The sequence below is a fragment of the Lithobates pipiens genome, unplaced genomic scaffold, assembly GCF_037356315.1.
Source record: "Lithobates pipiens isolate NorthernLeopardFrog02 unplaced genomic scaffold, aLitPip1_a1.2 Scaffold_10, whole genome shotgun sequence".
NCBI lineage: Eukaryota > Metazoa > Chordata > Amphibia > Anura > Ranidae > Lithobates > Lithobates pipiens.
The window spans coordinates 55,681,447-55,701,964 of NW_027507686.1; the positions used below are offsets into that span (position 1 = coordinate 55,681,447).

General features: G+C 42.4%; 1 protein-coding gene across 1 annotated transcript in view; it reads left to right on the plus strand.

Annotated features, from left to right (window-relative positions):
• HSF4 (heat shock transcription factor 4) overlaps positions 1-20,518 on the plus strand; it is a 136,676-nt gene that overhangs the window by 86,530 nt on the left and 29,628 nt on the right. The window contains exons 7-11 of the mRNA XM_077455267.1: positions 2,108-2,207; positions 7,641-7,765; positions 11,163-11,387; positions 12,155-12,260; positions 17,798-17,863. Of these exons, the coding sequence (XP_077311393.1) occupies positions 2,108-2,207; positions 7,641-7,765; positions 11,163-11,387; positions 12,155-12,260; positions 17,798-17,863 (622 nt within the window). The remainder of the gene's footprint in view (positions 1-2,107; positions 2,208-7,640; positions 7,766-11,162; positions 11,388-12,154; positions 12,261-17,797; positions 17,864-20,518) is intronic.

Below are 20,518 nucleotides of genomic sequence, written 5' to 3' on the forward strand. Positions count from 1 at the left end.
CCCCCCTTACAGAGAGCTATTAATATCATTGGTGTCATACAACTGACTCCTCCAAGTGGCATTGGCTCAAAACTATGTAGGCACCATCAAATAGGTGGTAAATCAGCCACAGCTCAAGGAACCCCTAGCCACCTCTGGAGGAACCCCAGGGTTTCAAGGAACCCTTGTTGAGAATGGCTGGTATAGAGACAGACCTGTATGAAAAAGCCCCTTCTAAGACTCTGTCTAACTCCCACTATGGTAAGATGAAGGGGATAAGAAAAAGGGAAAACATTTATAGACAGTTTAGCTAAACACTAAAAATACAGAACAACCTCAAAAACAAAACAAACAAAATAGAAGCCGTAACCTGTAAACCATGACAAATGGTCCCTTATGGTGTCTGGAACCCTCATTATGTAAACCAGGATGCTAGAAAAAGTGGTAAGTTATGAGGATAAGCCCCCCTATAGGGCCAGTTTTAAATAGACTTGGATCAGGTCATTTTTTGCGCTACGGCACTGCATTGCTTTAACTGACAATTGCGTGGTCGTGCAACGCTGTACCCAAACAAAATTGATGTCATTTTTTTCCCACAAATAGAACTTTTTTTGGTGGTATTTTATAACCTCTGCGGTTTTTATTTTTTGCGCTATAAAAAAAAAAGTCTAACGATTAAAAAAAAAAAAATTGTTACTTTCTGCTATAATACATATCCAAAAAAATATGTATACAATTTTTGGTTAATTTAGGCCAATATGTATTCTGCTGTATATTTTTGGTAAACAAAAATAGCAATAAGCGCATATACAGTAGATTGCTTTGCTCAAAAGTTATAGTCTACAAAATAGGGGAAAGATTTAGGGACTTTTATTTTTTTTATTGTTTTTACTAGTAATGGCGGGGATCAGTGATTTATAGAGGGACTGCGACATTGCGGTGGACAAATCTGACCCTAAGTGACACCTTTTGGTGACCAGTGACACCAATACAGCAATCAGTGCTACAAATATTCACTGATCACTGTATAAATGGCACCGGCAGGGAAGGGGTTAACACTAGGGGTGATTAAAGGGATAAGTGTTACCTAGGGAGGTGCTTTTTAACTGTCAGGAGGACGGGCTGACTGGCAGTAGAGAGAGATCGCTGTTTCTGATCACTAGGAACAGCTGATCTCTATCTGCTCCCCTGTCAGAATGGGGATCCGCCTTGTTTGCATCCCCATTCTGCCTTTCTTTAACACGATCGTTTGTGGCCAGCATACAACACTAGCATATCTAATCTACCGACCGACGTACAGGTACATAGGTACGTCGGTTTGCAGAGCCAGGCCACCCTGCCACAGTGTATGTGTGGTGGGCGGTCCAAAATTGGTTAAAGTGATTGTAAAGCCTAAACATCTTTTCCCTAATGCATTCCTTGCCTTAAGATAAAAAAATATTTAGGTGTCAACATCCCCCCCTCACCCCCCTTGACTTACTTGAGCCCTCATGTGATCCAGTGTCGTACACCTCTGCAGATCTTTTACCCCCTCACTTCCGGGTCTCACTGGCTTTGCTGGGGCATCGGGAGCCATTGGCTTGTAGTGCTGCCAATTAAAACTAGTGATGAGGGAGCTGGGGGCAATTCCCAGTGTTTGTGTCAATGGGCACAGCAGCGGGGCACGGGTGGGAGCATACACGAGTTCCCCCATGGGAAGCGGGTTCCCATGGGGCACTGGAAAGAGGGGAGGGGTCAGGAGCACCAGCGGGAGACTCGAATAGAGGAGGTTTGCATAGAGCAGGTAAGTATAGACATGTTTGTTATGTAAAAAAAAAATACCTTTGCAATCCCTTTAATGCCAACCTTTCTTGTAACCACAAAAATAACCCTCCTTGTAACACATTATCCCTCCCTGTCAACCTAACACTAATCCTTCTTACCACTAACCCCCAGTGCTGAAAAACAGCCTTTCCTCTTAAGGAGAACAGAGCTGAGATCCTGGCACCAGAATCTATTGTAGCCAAATAGGTTGGATCACTTACTTTTGATTCAGCATGTATAACTATGAGTAAGAGATATACAATATCAGCCAAACAAACCTATATGCTTAAGAATAGATACATTTACAATTTCTGTTTCTCTGTAGACCGCTAATGTTGGATGATGGAAATTCTGCCTTACCGCTATCAAAGTTTAGCAGACATCTCCCAGTGGAATCCCTGCAAGACCCTTATTACATCCAGTCGGTGAGTCTAATTTTCTAATATTTTGGACCTCAAGAGCAGAAATCTATGACCAGAGTCCCCAAGAAATGAAAAAAATTGGTGGGGACTTAAAAGATTTAAGCTGGTCTTACATCAGTAGAATTATTTTTTAAAATGTAGAGAAACTTTTGGATGTGGCACAGTGGAAGCCTTACGAATTAGATTTGTTTGAAAGATGTTATGTTCAGAATATTTGTTAGATCATCTAATGCCCCGTGCACACGAGTGTATTTTCCGTCGGAAAAAACTTAGATGGTTTTTCTGACGGAATTCCGCTCAAGCTTGGCTTGCATACACACGGTCACACAAAAGTTCTCTGAACTTTCGACCATCAAGAACACATTGATGTACAACACTACTCAAGCCGAGAAAATTAAGTTCAATGCTTCTGAGCATGTGTCAAATTGTTTCTGAGCATGCATAGGAATTTTATGCATTGGAATTTGTACAGACGATTGGTATTTCCGATCTGAACTTTTTTCCAACCAAAAAATAGAGAACCTGCTCTCAATCTTTTGCTGGCTGGAATTCTGCAAGCAAAAGTCCGATGGAGCATACACATGGTTGGAATTTCTGACCAAAAGCTCACGTCCAACTTTTGCTGGCAGAATTTCTGATTGTGTGTATGGGGCTTAAGAGTTAAAGGGGATGATTCAACAATCAGTTTTGACCATTGGGCAAAAAATATTTAAAATAAACAGAAAAAAACAAGAATGGAAATTTCTGGTCAAGTCTAATGGCAACAAATTAATTTCTAAGCCCTTGTGCACACAGTCGAATATTCCAATGGAAAATGTCAGATCGGACCGTGTTGTCAGATAATCCAACCATGTGTGGGGTCCATCAGACTGTTTCCATCGGAATATCCGACCAACAAAGTTTTAGAGCAGGGCTATAAAACTTTCCGACAACATGATCCGATTGGACTTTGTCCGATCGTTTGTAGAGAATTTCTATCGGACAAAGTGGCACGCATGCTCAGATCAAATTACGAGACCAAAGCTATTGGCTACTAGCCTGAATGTAGTCCCGTCGTAACGAAATAACATCATCATGTTATGAACGATCGGATTTTCCAACAACTTTGTCCGACCGTGTGTATGCAACATCAGTTTCGGACAAAATCCGGAGGACAAAATCCAATGGATTACGTTGTCGGAATGTCCAACCGTGTGTACAAGAGCTAATAGTTGAATTTGCTCCAGGCCGAGAAAAATCATCTTATGTGCACTGCATGCACTTGCCAAAGTTAATCTAGAAGTAGACCATTCATTCCACAGAAATTGAAACATGGTACTTGGTAGTTGAATCACCTTTCGAAGGCACTAGTTCAGACAAAAAATTTGTATATTTTCTCATCCAAACATTCAAATTAAATTCTACAGGTATAAGGTTCACTTTAGATCACTTGTGTGACCATGCTTTTATGTTACACCCATGATTAAACATGGCCAGTGAGTGCTATCATCAGAAATAAAGCCATGACCAAAAGTTACAGTCAGATAAATATTGCACCTAACTTTGACGAGGGTATGATAACTTATTTAAGTGCGGTAACTGCTATCCTTATATATGGGATACGCTTGCTGGGAAAAAATTACAATATGTAAAAATGATTCATCTATTTTAGCCACTCCAGGCACTGGACATTGCCGAGACCTGTATATCATGTACATAGAAAGTTAGTAAACACCCTCAGCTCTTAAGCCTCTTAACACCACAACAGCAGTACACGTGAATATCTTCTATTATTTATAGTGTAGATGGAGTAGAAGCCACAAGTTTAATCTTTGTTTAAATGTTAGCTGCTGTATTTGAGAACAGATTATACTTTCAGCGGCTTAAGAAGCCTACATAAATCTATTATAAACATACATACTTGTACTCATGCTCTCACCCTTTATAGTCATGTATGTGCACACAGGGTTGGTCCTTGGTGTATACCATGAAGTCAATGCATTACATTAAATATGTACGTGTATGCATATTTACATCGATTATAGCTATATTAGATGATAGCGATTACAAGACTGCTTTAGGAGATAGGGTAGGGAGGAGAAGTGACAATACATTTCCTTAATTTCCACTATCATTCCCTGTACACACGGTCGGAAATTCAGACGGAAAAGGTCCGATCGGATTATGTTGTCGAAAAATCCATGTGTGTGGGCTCTATCGGATTTTTTACGTCGGAAAAAGTTTGAGAGCTGGATCTAAAATTTTCCAACAACAAAATCCAATTGTACTTTTTCTGAACGTTTGTAGAGAATTCCAATGGACAAAGTGCCACGCATGCTCAGATTAAATTACGAGACCAAAACTATTGGCTACTAGCCTCTACGTAGTCCCATCGTACGCAACGAATGCCATCTTGTTCCGAATGATCGGATTTTCTGACAACTTTGTCCGACCGTGTGTATGCAACACAAGTTTCGGCCAAAATCTGTCAGAAAAAATCCGAAGGATTTTGTGGTCAGAATGTCCAACCGTGTGTACAGGGCATAAGTCCTTGATTTAGTCAGATTGAGCTAACACCAGTAGTATTACTGGAGACACCTTCCACTGATCATTAGTTGTTTAAAGCAGTATTAAACCCAAAGGCAAACGTATATTATATTGCAGATTACCAAATCTTAGTTTTTTTTCTTTTTTAGGCCTTCTTTCCTTTATTTTTATCTGGTTATCTGGTCAGAAAGTGTGTTGCTTTTCGACAGGACAAGCTCTCCGTTAAACATATCAATAGATAGTATTGAGACGAATCATTTACCACTGATAGGGGTGCCTAAAATAATCATCTTCAACCACTTTCTGACCAGCTGCATGTTTGCTCCCCTGGGCGAGCTGTTGTAGATATACTTTGACTCGCTTTCAGACCACTAGGGGGCCCGCAAGTGCCACCGAAAGTCGCGCGCCGCCAGAGCTGATGCGCGTGCCCGGCGGTCACAATGAATGCCGAACACAAGCGATTGCTCCACACAGACAGAACAGAGATATGTCAATGTAAACAGACAGATCTCCGTGCAGTCAGGGGAGAGGAGACTGATCTGTTGTTCATACTAAGTGAGAACAATGATCGGTCTCCTCACCCAGGCAGTCCCATCTCCCCACAGTTAGAATCACTCCCTAGGAAACACACTATATTACCAAAAGTATTGGGACACCTGCCTTTACACACACATGAACTTTAATGGCATCCCAGCCTTAGTCCATAGAGTTCAATTGAATTGGGTGACCTTTTGCAGCCATAACAACTTCAACTCCTCTGGGAAGGCTGCCCACAAGGTTTAGGAGTGTGTCTATGGGAATGTTTGACCGATCTTTATATATTTATATAGATTTATATACCCAAACTATTCACACAAAGTTGTGAGAATGAAATTGTCCAAAATGTCTTGGTATGCTGACGCCTTAAGAGTTCCCTTCACTGGAACTAAGCCAGTCCAAGCCCAACCCCTGAAAAACAACCCCAAACCATAATCCCGCCTCCACCAAATGATTTGGACCAGTGCACAAAGCAAGGTCCATGAAGGCATGGATGAGAGAGTTTGGGGTATAGGAACTTGACTGGCCTGCACAGAGAGTCCTGACTTCAACCCGATAGAACACCTTTGGCATGAATTAGAACAGAAATTGCCAGCCAGGCCTTCTTATCCATATTAGTACCTGACCTCAAAAATGCACTTCTGACAGAATGGTCAAACATTCCCATAGACACACTCCTAAACCTTGTGCACAGCCTTCCCAGAAGAGCTGAAGCTGTTATAGTTGCAAAGGGTGGCCAACTCAATATTGAACCCTACGGACTAAGACTGGGATGCCATTAAAGTTCATGTGCATGTAAAGGCAGGCGTTCCAATATTTTTGGCACAAAGCAGCCTCGATCCTCTTCTTCTGATGTGCCCTGCCGGCGCTCCAGGCTCTTCTTTTTCATCGGATGCCCGCATAGAAAGCCACTTTCCATAGGAGCACCAGTACGTGATCGCTCCCGAGCCCGCTGCTGCATCCACTGACACAGACAGTGAAACTTGGTCCTGTCCCCTGCTCCGGTGTCACAGGATTTGATTGACAGCAGCAGGAGCCAATGTCTCCTGCTACTATCAATCTGACCAATGAGGAGAGAGACAGCAGCTGGAGCCACTGTGCTTGTGCACATTGCTGGTTCTGTTTGGGCTCAGGTAAGAAAAAGGGGAGGGGGCTGCAGCACAGAAGTTTTTTTTACCTTAATGTATGGAATGCATTAAGGTGAAAAAACAAAGTGATACTAAAGTCTTGAGTCTCTCGCACAACAACGCTGGATCGAGATGGGTCTCAGGTAAATATTAGGGAGGCTGAGGGGGACTGCCTTTACAACCACTTTAAGCCCCTGTACACACGGTCGGAGATTCCGACAACCAAATCTGTCGGAGTAATTCCGACGGATTAATTCCGGAAGAGGTACGGAAGTGATGTTGCATACACACGGTCGGACTAAGTTGTCGGAAAATCCGATTGTACATAACGTGATGGCGTTATTTCGTTATGACGGGACTACGTTCAGGCTAGTAGCCAATAGCTTTGGTCTAGGAATTTGATCTGAGCATGCGTGGCACTTTGTCCGTCGGAGTAGGCTACACATGATCGAAGTATGTACGATAGGAGCATTATGTCGGAAAATTTTACCGGCATGTTGGAAAAATTGGTCCGTCGGATATTCCGACGGAAACAGTCCGATGCAGGCCACACACACAGTCGGAATATCCGACAAAACGGTCCGATAGGAAACATTCCGACGGAATCTCCGACCGTGTGTACAAGGGCTAAGGCTTTAGAACCACCATAATTGAACAAGCTGAAGTTATAAATTGATTGGCTGCACTAGATTTTGCACGCTCCAGTTTTAGTAAATCAACCTCATATTGCTATATGGAAAGTAAGTTAATTTTCTATGTAAACAGAATGCCAATTTCAGAAAGGAAATGCTGGTTTCAGAAAATAATCTTGTGGGTAACATTTGAAGGAAGGTTTCAACTGTTACAAGCTGTTTTACTAGAAGTCATTTAGGTGGTAAAAGTAGGCCTTTTGTTGCTAATGTAAAAAGATCAGGTTTATCTGATGTTTCAAACAGACCATATAAATTTGGTTTACAGAACAGTCAGAGGTTTATTTTCCATCAAATGAAGTCCTGAGGCATTGTACACATTCTGCACACATAAGGTGCAAAACCTTTGTATCTTCTAATTACATAACTAGTCTTTAGACTAAAGGTAAAGAAGTTCCTCCTGCTCCGTATTCTGGAAATGTATAGCACAAGCGATGACCCTGTATGGAAGGCAATACACCTTTACCCTATTATAAATGCACAGAAGGCCTTTTATTTGTTATGAGTTTCATCTGCATTTTAGACCATGGATATTTAATTAAATGTTTCCTATGTAGCCGCCCACAGATCCAGCGTCCTCTTTAAGCAGTCCTGCCGTCACTGCTGGGCCTATCATTTCAGATGTGACTGAGGCTCACCCTGCCAACTCCGTAACTGCACAACCAGGCACAGATGTAGAAAGGTAATACGTGTAAATGAATGTTTACACCTGTGTATTGAATGTGCAAAAGATGACAATGGTTATTTAACATACTCTGGACAAGAAGTTTACATACTGTAATGCATCTTACCACTACAAAGTATGCAACATTCCAAAGATGAGCACGGATAACAGGGAAGAGGGACCGATGCAGTAGTTGAGCACACCCCCAAACGTTATATTATTGTCGGTTGTAATGTAGAATTGATAAATACATTGATAAAATGCTTTTGTGTGTCTCTTTTCCTCTGGCCCTGTCAAAAAGGTGTGGATAATTAAGTTGGTTTGTCTCAAGCACATGGCATTTTTGTCTGCAAACTCAACTGGCCAGTTCCTGGTATTATATGTTGTCCCTGGAAGTACCCCTAATTTTGGTTGTAGATCGATGTCACAATAAAACCCTTGTTATTTTCATATTACATTTAGCTTGAATTGCATAAGTTATATAGGCTTTTAAAGCTAAAAAGGACTGATGTCTATCAAGTTCAATTCATCATGACTCCTGCAACTTTGGCCCATAGGAAGGCAAAGTGAACCCCCCTGTGCACATGTGGATAATTTTTTTCATAGAGGTAGAAATAATTCCCAATTGCCCTCCGGCTGGATTCACATATGTGCTGTGACAGACCTAGCCGGGACAGAAGCTGCTAGAGGGGACCAAATACGAGCCTCTTGTCTTGTGATTATGGGCCCTGGCATTTGGGGGAACGGCGCTCTTTGTGAGCTATATGCCTAGGGACCCATGAGGTGGTGTTACTTGGATTCAGATCCATGTCCCCCCCCAAGACACAGACTCTGGATATGTATTTGCCATATTAGCAATAGACTGAATCACACTGTTGGGACACAAACTGTTAGATGCTAATGTCATCAATTCCAGCCACCTGTCTGTTGTGTAAATGAGTCTAGTCTGGCTTGTAAGAGTATTCCACACATTGTTGTTTGTGCTAATTAACCCTGTGTTTATGTTTATGGTAATGTGTATTGAATAATAGTCAATCAGTGAGCTAGGAGACAAAGTCTTACCCTGAAAAGTCCTATCTCTCAGACAACTAGTCTGGGTCAATGATTAGATAATTAGCTCATGCTAATTAGGTTAGGTTTTAGTCATCCTACTGTATATATTTGTGGGAGATCTCAAATAAAGGCAATTCCTGGTGTACTTCAAGACTGGTGTTGTCTAGTTCTTGGGGGTTCCTATAGCCAGATCCATTGGACTTGTGTTCCAGGACTTAGGAAGCGGTATACTGACGGAAGCATTCAAGCGGAGTGTGGGGGACGTTCCGTCACATTGTTGGCAAGCAGTGGGACACTTCCTGCAGTCTGGAACATCCAAACCTCCACCTGGATCCAAGGTCCGGATAGCAGGAGAGGTACAGATACCAGCCGCCATGGAAGAGGAATTCAGAAGGAGGTTGCGAGAGATACAGATACAGCACAGAGGACCAGTATCAGAGCAGGTCCTGCTGGGATGGTTTGATTCTATTCGCTGCAAACTCTGGAAGGAAGTGCTAGCCCATGAGCAGCGTCACCAGGGAAAAGTTCTCCCCTCCAACCAGGAAAGGTACTGGTCGCAGTATGGATTGCGGGTGCTGTTTTTAGGAGAAAAACCACACAAGAAGCAGACAGCTGAATTAAGCAGGCTGGTCTGGGCAGAGATGAAGCTGGGTGAGAGTTACAGAGCCCCCCGGTGGCATGTATCCCAAGCATGTCCCTGGATAGCGGATGACAGCCCAACGGAAGGCTTAAGCTATGGCGGCCTGGGACTGTTGTATGTGAAGCTGACAGGGGACTTTGGGAGTGATTTGGAGTGGCGGTTAAATGAAATCATGGATTTCAGAAAAGGGCTACTGAACGTCTCAGAAGTGCACTGGGCACTGGAAGATTTGGAGTTTCTGGCCATTCAGGAATGGGAGCTGGAGATCGCCTACAGACGGATGCTAGACTCTGCTCAGTGCCAGGGCTGGGCTCCCTTTGCCTGGGACTATCAGGAAATACCTGTTGACAACTCTGAAATCCTGGCTGAAGTGTTGGCAATGTGGCAGAGTAACAGTGTGCTTTGCCAACCTGCCCCCGCAGCTATGGACGCGGAGGTTTTATGGCGGATGCAGCAAGTGCTGACTGACCTTGATGATCCTGTTTCTGCATGGGATGATCTTGGATGGAGGAATGTGCCTGTCCAGCAGCATGCAAGAGAATCGGCAGTGGAAAATCTGGAGATTGCCACCCCCAAAGCTGAAGTGCTGACAACAGGGCAAAGCTCTGCTAACCTCTGCTCCGAACCGATAGCATCTTCTGGGTTCCGTGGACAGGAGATTGTGAAACTCTATCCCCAGACACCAGTTGCAGAGACAGGGGACTTTTCTGCTGAGGAGGAAGAACCTGATGAGCCTCCAGTAGAAGAGCTGGTATTAGGGCCAAACTTCACTGTGCTCTGCCCAGCACCTACAGCAGTATCTGTGGAATTACAAGGAACTTCCCCAGCTGAAGCACTGGTCACCGGACAGAGGGTCCAAGACCTCTGCTCCACACCTGTGGCAGTTCCGGAGGCTCAGGGTGACTTCCCAGCAGCAGATACAGGGGGAGAAGGGAGAGGAGGTGTTTGTTGTCCCTCCTCAACAGTCGGCCAGGGCGGAGAAAGCAGTCTTTCCTCCCCAGCAAAGATCCATGCACCTGGGAGACAGTACCACAGACATGTCATCCCAGCAGCCAGATCAGGAAACGGAAAGGCCTAGCCAGGACAGAGCCTGCTGGAGGGTACAGAATGCGAGCCTCTTGTCTTGTGATTATGGGCCCTGACATTTGAGGGAACAGTGCTCTCAATCAGTGAGCTAGTAGACAAAGTCTTACCCTGAAAAGTCCTATTTCTCAGACAACTAGTCTGGGTCAATAATTGGATAATTAGCTCATGCCAATTAGGTTAGGTTTTAGTCATCCTACTGTATATATTTGTGGCAAATAAAGGCAATTCCTGGTGTACTTCAAGACTGGTGTTGTCTAGTTCTTGGGGGTTCCTATAGCCAAATCCATTGGACTTGTGTTCCAGGACTTAGGAAGCGGTATACTGATGGAAGCTCTCAAGCGGAGTGTGGGGGACGTTTCATCACATGTGCGGCCCCAGTTTCCATCCTGTTCACTGTTCAGGTGCGATTCAGGTCAGAATTCAGGGTAGACAATGTTAGATGGGTTGAAATTGAGGCAGTTTGAGGATAGACCATTTCTAGGTATTCCAGAAATCATTGTTATGAAGGAAGTAAGGAAAGAAATGTTATAAAAGGTTATGCCCAAAATGTGTCAATGCCAGACTACTGAGATTAGTTTCTCATCTAGAAAATACAAGTTCTAATTATAGCCATTGATCCAGCTGATTCATATTTAGGAATAAATGTCTACTGCTCATTAAAGAAGAACCCATCAGTCCTAGAGTAAAGGGATCAACAGAAACAGATGTATCTCTGGCAAGTTGCAGTGCATGTTCAGACCCCCCTGTGTTGCCAGTCGCAATGGTTCAATCTATACTAGAAGGTAAAGAGAGCTGCAGCCCACCTCAGACCTCGGGATCTCAGCAACTGGAGGGACGAGGACGAAGGAATCCATTGGAGAGGTCAGTGGCATCATAACACTTAAAATGTACTTTTATCCTTTACTGTAAGTTCAGTCCATATACACAGCTAGTTTATTGGGTCAATGGTTAGATTTTTGTCTGAAAGTGTCTGTACAGAAGAGGTAATGTACTTCATTGAACCCAATAGTCATGTTGAAAAGGTGAGTTTATAGTTATGGCTCGAAGGAATTCAGGGATTATGCCAACTTTTTTGCATCGGGTTTGATAAAATTGATTAAAGCCTCTGACCCAGATGGTTTTAAAGCACACTTTGGGGATCAGTCTATATTGAGTAGTAAATATAGAGGAAAGGTGCTACAACTAATTTTTTATTTACTTTTAGATCCAGGTCAATCAAAACTTTGGAGGTCAGTAGACTAGTCTTGAAATAGATTCTCTATTTGTGAGCAGCCAATGGAGGGAAGGAAAGATATGTTGAGAGCCTTGCTGTGGTGAATAAATTAAATGATTATATAAATACTGAAGTGCTTGCTTTCTGTGGAAAAAAGACTGCTGCTTTAGACTGTCATCAGTGGTAGCCTCAAGTTAGAAGGCCTAGACTCTTGGTCATAGGATCTTAGAATTCCTAAGCTTTCAGACATCTAACTCTTTGTTTATCCATCCAAACAAAACTGTTAACACAGTTTTATGGTAAACTTCATGTATAGATCCACTTTTAAGTAATACGTTCCATTCCTGATGTGTTTTACTTATTTGTATTGCCTACTGAATTATCTCTATGATATGCTTGTGATCATTTTTTTCAGACAAGAGCTTCCGGATACCTTGGATAATTCTGATGTTAGTTTGGAGGGTCTTCAGTTGTTGCTTAGAAGTCAGCCATATAACTTGGATTCAGCTGCTGTGCTGGATGTGAGTATTTCTTGATCTCTGTAAACAGCACATTATACAGAAAATGTAAAGCTTACCATACACTAATACAGTTGCATCAGATTGCTCTAATCACACAAATGACGTGGATGAATCCCCCCTGCCTTGGCAATTGTATTTTGACAGCTGCTAGTTCAGGCTGTCAGAATTCCTGAACAGTGCCTGCAGCTCATTCGCTTTCAACCTAATTTTCAACCTGGCCCCTTTGACAAAAGTTTATTAAGTAATCAACTTTTGTTGAGGACCACCCACAGTTGGAATTTCAGCTAGTTTCTCTGAAATCCCCAACAGTGTACAGCCAGTTAAAGTGGTTGTATACTGTTTTTTTTTACTTTTACCTACAGGAAAGCCTATAATAAGGCTTACCTGTAGGTAAAAAAAATATCTTCTAAACCGTACAGGTCCCCTCGGTATGCACCGCTGACTGCAGCGGCGCATGCGCACAAGGGGATTCTCGGCTGAAAATCCAGCAGTGGCCGACCGGCCGGGATGAAATCTCCCGTGCACATGCCGGAGCCGCGATACCCGGAAGAAACGCCGAGGGAGCATGTCAGCTCCCTCGGCGTGGATCGGGCCAGATGTCGGGGCCTCGTTCTAAGGTAAGAGTTCATAATGAGCTAGTATGCGGTGCATACTAGCTCATTATGCCTTTTGCTTTGCAGGTGGTAAAAAAAACATTAGCGGGTTTACTACCGCTTTAATGTCTTTTGTCAGGTTAAAAAAACAGATTAAAAATCTATAATGTATTAAATATTTATTACTAGGGTATCTTATATAAGTGGAAGGTTTTGTCAATAAAACATAAGAAAATAGATAACAGATATGTTGCAGCTACTGTTGCCTTTGCTCCAAGCGGCCTATAGTGCCTTCCTTCTCATAATCAAAAGCCCTCCTAACTTAACTTTTAAAGTATAACTAAAGGCAAAATCATTTTGAGTTTTGGGTAGATTGGAGTGGGATTGGAAAACGTCAGTTTTTATTACTGTCTATGTCCCTATAAGGGAAATTCACCCTATTTATCCTGATTACCATTATCATCGAATGTAAATGAAAATCACACATTTTGAGAGGGGTCTAGCTGCAGACTGGAGCTCCACTCTAGACAGGAAACACAAGACTTCAACTCCAAAGTTTTTTTTTTTAATCAACTTTAATGATACAACCAATCCAATAGTCACAACTCGAATAAGTGGAGGTTACATGTTTCCTGTCACATCTGCATTTCTTGTCACATGTTTTCTGTCTAGACAAGGGTATCTGGCTGCAGACTGGAGCTCCACTCTTGACAGGAAACATGTGGCATCCACAATTTGTTTTTCTAATCAACTTTAATATAACAAACAACCTATAAACACAACTCAAGAGGGTTCCTGTAACTAGAACACTGTTATCTAGTAAAATAAATTCCCAATCCCTGTGGTACTGATAATAGGGGGTTGATGGAGGTTTCTGGCTGCCTCAGGGTCTGAGGCACACAGACACCCCCAAAATAGGATCCCACGGCGCAGTGATTGCTGCGGGGGGCGAGTACTCCAATCATTGTGTCTTGAGAAGCTCCGATCTTCCTGTCACAGCAGCTAATACTGAGCTGCAAGCTTCAAACAGGAAAAAGGTTTAATTATAAGTGTTCCTGTAAAGAGAACACTTTAAATTACTGTAATAAAAGCCCCTTTAGTGCCTCCTTACATTTTTCACAAAATTAACCCTTCACTGCTGTCTGATCACTACTTGCATGCAACGGTATCTGGCTGCAGACTAGATCTACACTAGACAGGAAACATGTGACCTTCACATACTTGAGTTCTGTCTATTGGTTGTTACATTAAAGTTGATTTTTAAAAAAAGTTAGTTGAGGTCACATGTTTCCTGTTGAGAGTGGAGCACCAGTCTGCAGCCAGATACTTTTGCAAATTTTGGCTTGACACATGAACAATAATAGAGGGAAAATCTTCCAATGGGGACACTAGTTCTGATGACCTTGGTGACACCCCGAGATTTCCTCACTTTGGAAGGATTTCCTCTCACTGGGGCAGGAACTGAAGGAAAATCTCTTCAGTGGGGCACAGATGGCAAAAAACTGTCAGGGGTTATAACCCTCCTTTACTATATCCAAAAAAGAAAATAAAAGTTTTGCCTTTAGCTCTACTTTAAGTCATAAAATCTGTACTGAGAGAATGCTGGAACTGTCATTTTTGACCTCCTGTTCTAAACATGACAACCTGGATGTCATGTTGATTTAGTGACATTACTGTTTTCTGAGACACTGAAATAGGAAAAGAATGCTGATCAGGAATTCTCTCTTAACTTAAAATTTCTAATCTGTACGCCTGTACTGAAGGTGAAGAAGAAAAGGAGCTACAAGAAGATGAACCACTAAGGTAACCGCTAAAGAAATTGCACAGAGTGGTTCCTTACCTCCTCTTCTTGTGCCCCCTGCTGGAACTGTCCCCTCCTTCATATGAGCACCCCCTCAGCAAGCCATGTACCAAGGGGGCGCCTGTTTGAGCATGCTCCCGAGCTGGGCTGTATGTGTCCATAGACACCCAGTGTGGCTCAAACACGCCCCCCTGCTCCCTCCTCACAGAATTTGATTGACAGCAGCAGGAAGCTATTGCTTCCACTGCTCTCAATCTCCTGTGGGACCAGGAAGAGAGGAGAATGGGGCCACAGACGTGACAATAATGGATTGATGGAGGAGTCAGGTAAGCATTTTGGGATGGCTAGGGGGTAGCAGGCAGTGGAAGGTTTTTTACCTTAATACAGGGAATGCATTAAGATAAAAAAACGTTTGAGGTTAGAATCACTTTAAGTGACAGGCTGTCTTTTATATCAATATAAAAACCAACTTGTTTGAGGGTTACAGAATCTCCCTTCTGTAGGGTTTGGGCATACAGTACCTGACTCGACAGATGAAAGGATAGCTGCTAACGCATGCCGACCTCTGAGTAGCCAGGTACTATCCTGCATGACATGAAGAAGAGGGACTCTCTTACCCCACAATGCGTTGGCCTTCAATTGATAATAAAAGACAATCATTTGCACCTAACAACCTTATGGTCTCATGCACGCTGACATTTTCTGAGAAGCTGATAGCTGCTGCAGCTGGATGGTGCACTGAGCTTTACATATGATGTTTGGTGGATTATGCAGACAAGCAGTCTGCGTTCCAAGCATTCCTCCCTGGGTGTATACTGTACTAAATGTCAGTAGCACTTGCTGCACTGTCCAGCCCTGTCCAGCCCTGTCCAGCAACAGCAGCTCTCAGCCTTGGGGCTTGATTGTGCGCCTGTATCTTGCACCAGCACCCAAATACCTGCACCTTATGCATCTTGCCTAAATGCCCAGAGTGCCTAATGGTACATATTTTTGGTGCACCTTTTCTTCTTCATCTCCAGTTTTCATCTGAAGTTCCTCGGTGGATAGGGGGATCTCTGGTTTAGGAGAAACCTAACTACTATATCAATACTACTAAACCTACAGTTCTCCACATAATCAGGACCTAAGAAGTTTCTCAGATCCAGCACTCCGCTCGACCAAACCTTTTTCAGAAAGTAATGAGGCCTGAGGCATCCAGTCAACTTCTATTCATAGAAGGTGGTCAGCAATGACAACCTGCATAATTCTTAACCTTATACATGTTATAATCTGATTACAATTTTCTTACCTGACTGGATGTAAATGGGATGGATAGACCCTCACATTACACAGTTGTTGGTAAATGTAATGGAGATTGTACAGGGACTGTACAACTGGATTGTGATGTATAGTTAGTGTTATGTTTAAATTAGGCACAGTAGTGTTGCTGTATAGCAGCCAGAATAAGATGGCTGCATATACCTTTTAATGTGCTGCCCACTACCCCAATGTGCCCTTGGTTAAAAACAAAACAAAAAAAAACAGGACACATATGGAGCACATTCAGTATGTACATTCCTTATTATCTACCACAATGTGGTGCTCAATGGCTTGTACTTGCATGTGATTTGTCATAGGGTCCAGGAGCAGCAGGCTTCTGGTAACCACTGTACAACATTACTGTACTCTCATTACATGTTTAGTTAGGCTGGCCATACATTATACAATTTTATTGTACAGTTTAACTTTAGATTTATCAAAACCATATAATATGAGGTCAAACTTAAACACTTTCAGTTTGTATGCAATCGGGCAAGCCCTTGCAATACATAGTTGAAGGTAAATCTAAACTAAATTGAATAAAAAAAATTGTATAATGTACTGTATGGCCAGCTTAAGGCAGGAATTGGATGAGTCATATGTGTCCCCTCTTTCATTGAAGACTTAAAATAGCTCTGCTTTAATAATGGGAACTCTGTGTACTTCAGTATCATTAGCAGAAATTAAAACAATATTGGAGATTTACCCAATGTACATAACCACCAGTAGCATTGACACTGGTTTTCTTCAGTCAACTGATTTGATTATTTGTCTTGCTTATGACACAATAATGATTGCATGATTGCCCTGTATTTTGTAGGTGGAACTTTAAAAATTCTATATATGTATATATACTGTATATATTACAATAAAAGCCAGAAGCATTGCCATGGCCAACACTGTGCATTTACTTACATTACAAACTGAAAATATGGATAAATATATGCTGAGTGTATTTCCATGTTTGCCCTCTCTACAGCCTGCATTCAATATATTAAAAAAAACACAAAAAAGCAAATAAAAAACAAAAACAAAGCAATAATATTTTTTCCCCTATTTTTTCTCACTTTACCACCCTTTTCCACCATGTGGTACAAACCGTATCAGCATGTACAGTACACTGTCATAACCTAATCTCACCACCTCTAATATACATTACATCTGTGGTTGCCTTCATACTCCTTTCCTGCTCATATGGTCCACTATCATATCCTCCGCACTCCTGTCCTGCTTAAATGGTCCACTGTCATATCATCTGAACGCCTGGCCTGCTTAAATGGTCCACTGTTATCCTCTGAACTCCTGTCTTGTTTATATGGCCTGCTATCTTATCCTCTGCACTCCTTTCCTGCACATACAGCGATTTGTCCTTCCTTGCATACTCCTTTCCTGCACATACAGCCATTTGTCCTTCCTTGCACACTCCTGTCCTTTACATACAGCCATTTATCCTTCCTTGCACACTCCTGTCCTGCACATACAGCCATTTGTCCTTCCTTGCACACTCCTGTCCTGCACATAAAGCCATTTGTCCTTCCTTGCACACTCCTGTCCTGTACATAACGCCCGCTGCACACCTCTACCACATGCTGTCATATGCGCCACATTCTGTTCTGCAAGTATTGCCTACTCTCATTCCCTTTACCCTCCTCTATTACTGTTTGTAATATCCCAAACCTTGCTTATTCTGTAATGAGACCACTTTTGCAAGTTGTAGATACAATTAACTATATGCACTAAAAGACATACAGACTGTATAATTGTGGGGTTACACAATATACTATAGGTTGTATACCTTTTGTTTTATACTGTACAATAATACTGTGTATATACTACTTTTTCAGGTTTTCAGTGCTGGCCTGTGTGTGAGTGAATGGAGTATTCCAGCCATGGACACCAGTCTGTCACCGGTGAGAACCTTTACTGTAATAACATCTTATTATAGAGAAGCATCAAAGGAATCTCTTTAGCAAGTCCCAATGTACATCTTTAACTTCGGAGAACCTGCATCTATTGCCAGACTCCAGGTGTAACTTTAATCAGTTTTTTGGACAGAAAGGAGAAAATTCAAACATTTGCCAGGGATTTATTGTAGTGTCTTTGTTGGAGAGACCCTGCCTCACTTACTATAACAGTACAGTAAAACCTTGGATTTCAAGCATAATTCGTTCCAGAACATGCTTGCAATCCAAAGCACTTGTATATCAAAGCGAATTTCCCCATAAGAAATAGTGGAAACTCAAAAAATGTGTTCCACAACCATTTATTCATAGGTCCTTCAGTTTATAGTCCATATAAAAATATTATAGCAATGTGACCAGGTTGTGTAACCATAAAATGTCCATCCACAAATGGAAGCCTCCACAAGTCAATTAGAAGCAAAATTCAGCAGGAGCTACAGAGTATAAAAGAGAAGAGAGGGGCCTATAAGTGTAGCAATATGTTGCTAAATGTTGTACCTTCATTAAATGTAACCATATTGCTACATTTAGAGGCGCCTCTCTTCTCTTTTATACTCAGTTGTGACATGACGCTACTTGTATATCAAGATATCGCTTGTATCTCAAAATTTACTTAAAGCGGGTTTGCACTGTGGAAAAAAATATTAAAAGTCAGCAGCTACAAATACTGCAGCTGCTGACTTTTAATAAATGGACACTCACCTGTCCCGGGGTCCAGCGATGCTGGCAGCCGAGGCCGATCGATCGGCTCTCGGCTGCTGCCGTCACCATTCTAGGTGAGGGAATCAGGAAGTGAAGAGCTGCGGCTTCACTTCCCAGTTCCCTACTGCGCATGCGCGAGTTGCGCAGTGCAAAAGGAATTGTCCGCGCTGTCTCTGGGACCCGTGTGTGTCCAAGCAGACAGCGCGCAGGGACAGGAAGAGGCATAGACTCCCGTGGGAGTCTTTGCCCGGAAGTTGGGTGTAAATACCTGTCTTTGACAGGTATCTGCACCCCCCCTCCCCCCTGAAAGGTGCCAATTGTGACACCGGAGGGGGGGAGGGTTCCGATCAGCGGAAGTTCCACTTTAGGGTGGAACCCCACTTTAACAAAAATGTGCTTAATTTGCAAAACGCTCTCAAACCAAGTTACTCTCAAACCAAGGTTTTACTGTAACTACATTCAGAAATGCCCTCAGTTGGGACACAGAAAGCACAAATTATCTAATAGTGGTTCTTTCCCTTCCCCACAACACTAAATATAGCATTTTTATTGCTGTCTATATCACAAATGGAGAGATTTTGTCTCACTTTCTCTTTTTCTTTTTGGTGACCACTGTCACCCATACAGGAGGTAAATTAAATCCTACCCCCTGAGGACACAATAAAAACTTGACAGGATGTTCTACTTAGAGATATGTGAATTTTTGAAAAATTCATCTAGTTGTAGTTCGGTCAAACTTTTTAAAAATTTTGTGGCTCTCCAATATTCGGAATTTCAGAAGTAGTAGTCCCATTGAATGTGAATATGAACAAAATCCAAAAAGTATGTGTTACAAAGAAGCAAATGATGCAAAAATCTGCAGAGTGATTTGAGAAGCTCCTGGCAGCCCGTCCTGCTTAGATGATGGGCTAAATAAAAGATGCTAAGATAGAAGGCTGGTAAAAGATGGCACCAGTAGTCAGAAAGGATGAGTTCACCTTTTGTAACATGTTATATGTTACACTCATATTCAGGACGTAACATGTTATGAATGCAGCGCCCCCTGCATCTCCCCGATGTCGCAGATGGTGGGGGATCTTCTCCCCCCGCTCTCTGTGAGAATCTTCAAAGAACATGGCTGCATCACTCATTCATAGGGTTCTAAGCATTGAAAACTACAAGGTCTGGCAGCCTTTGCAGCTGTTGGCTTGTAGTTCTCAATGAACTACCAAGGCGCTGTTGAGTGCTGTGGTTGTTCATTGATGTTTCCTGTTAATGTGTCACTGCTTGGCTGTATGATGTATGGCCAAACAGATTACACACAGGGCCTGCAAGAGCCCTGAATAGTACCCATGATCGGCTTCCAATAAAATAAATAAATAAATGAACATTTATTTACATGCAGATTTACATTTAAATATATATTTTTTAAAAAGTGAACTTATCCTTTAAGGGTACTCAGGCAGAAGCAGAGGCCAATATAGAACAGTAACAGGCTTTGAAACCTCCTTTGGTCCCTTTCTCCTAGAAGCATTTTGGAAATCCAAATCCAAAAATAACACAGAAATTTGTGATTTTTGTTCCAAATTTAGCAGCCATTCAGGATTAAAGTGACACTAAATGATTATTATTACTCACTAATAATAATCCATATGCATCCATTACTTAAAGTGAGTGTAAAGTCTCGTTTTTTTTTTTTTCTCTAAAAATAACAAACATGTTATACTTACCTGCCCTGTTGCAGTGGTTTTGCACAGAGCAGCTCGGGTTCTCTTCTTCTCGGGTCCCTCCTCTGTGATCCTTGCCCCTCCCTTCTGTCAAGTCCCCCCGCAGCAAGCTGCTTGCAATGGGGGCACCCGAGCCAAGTCACAGCTCCCTGTGTCCATTTATACACGGACTCCTGGTTTGACCCCACCCCCTCAA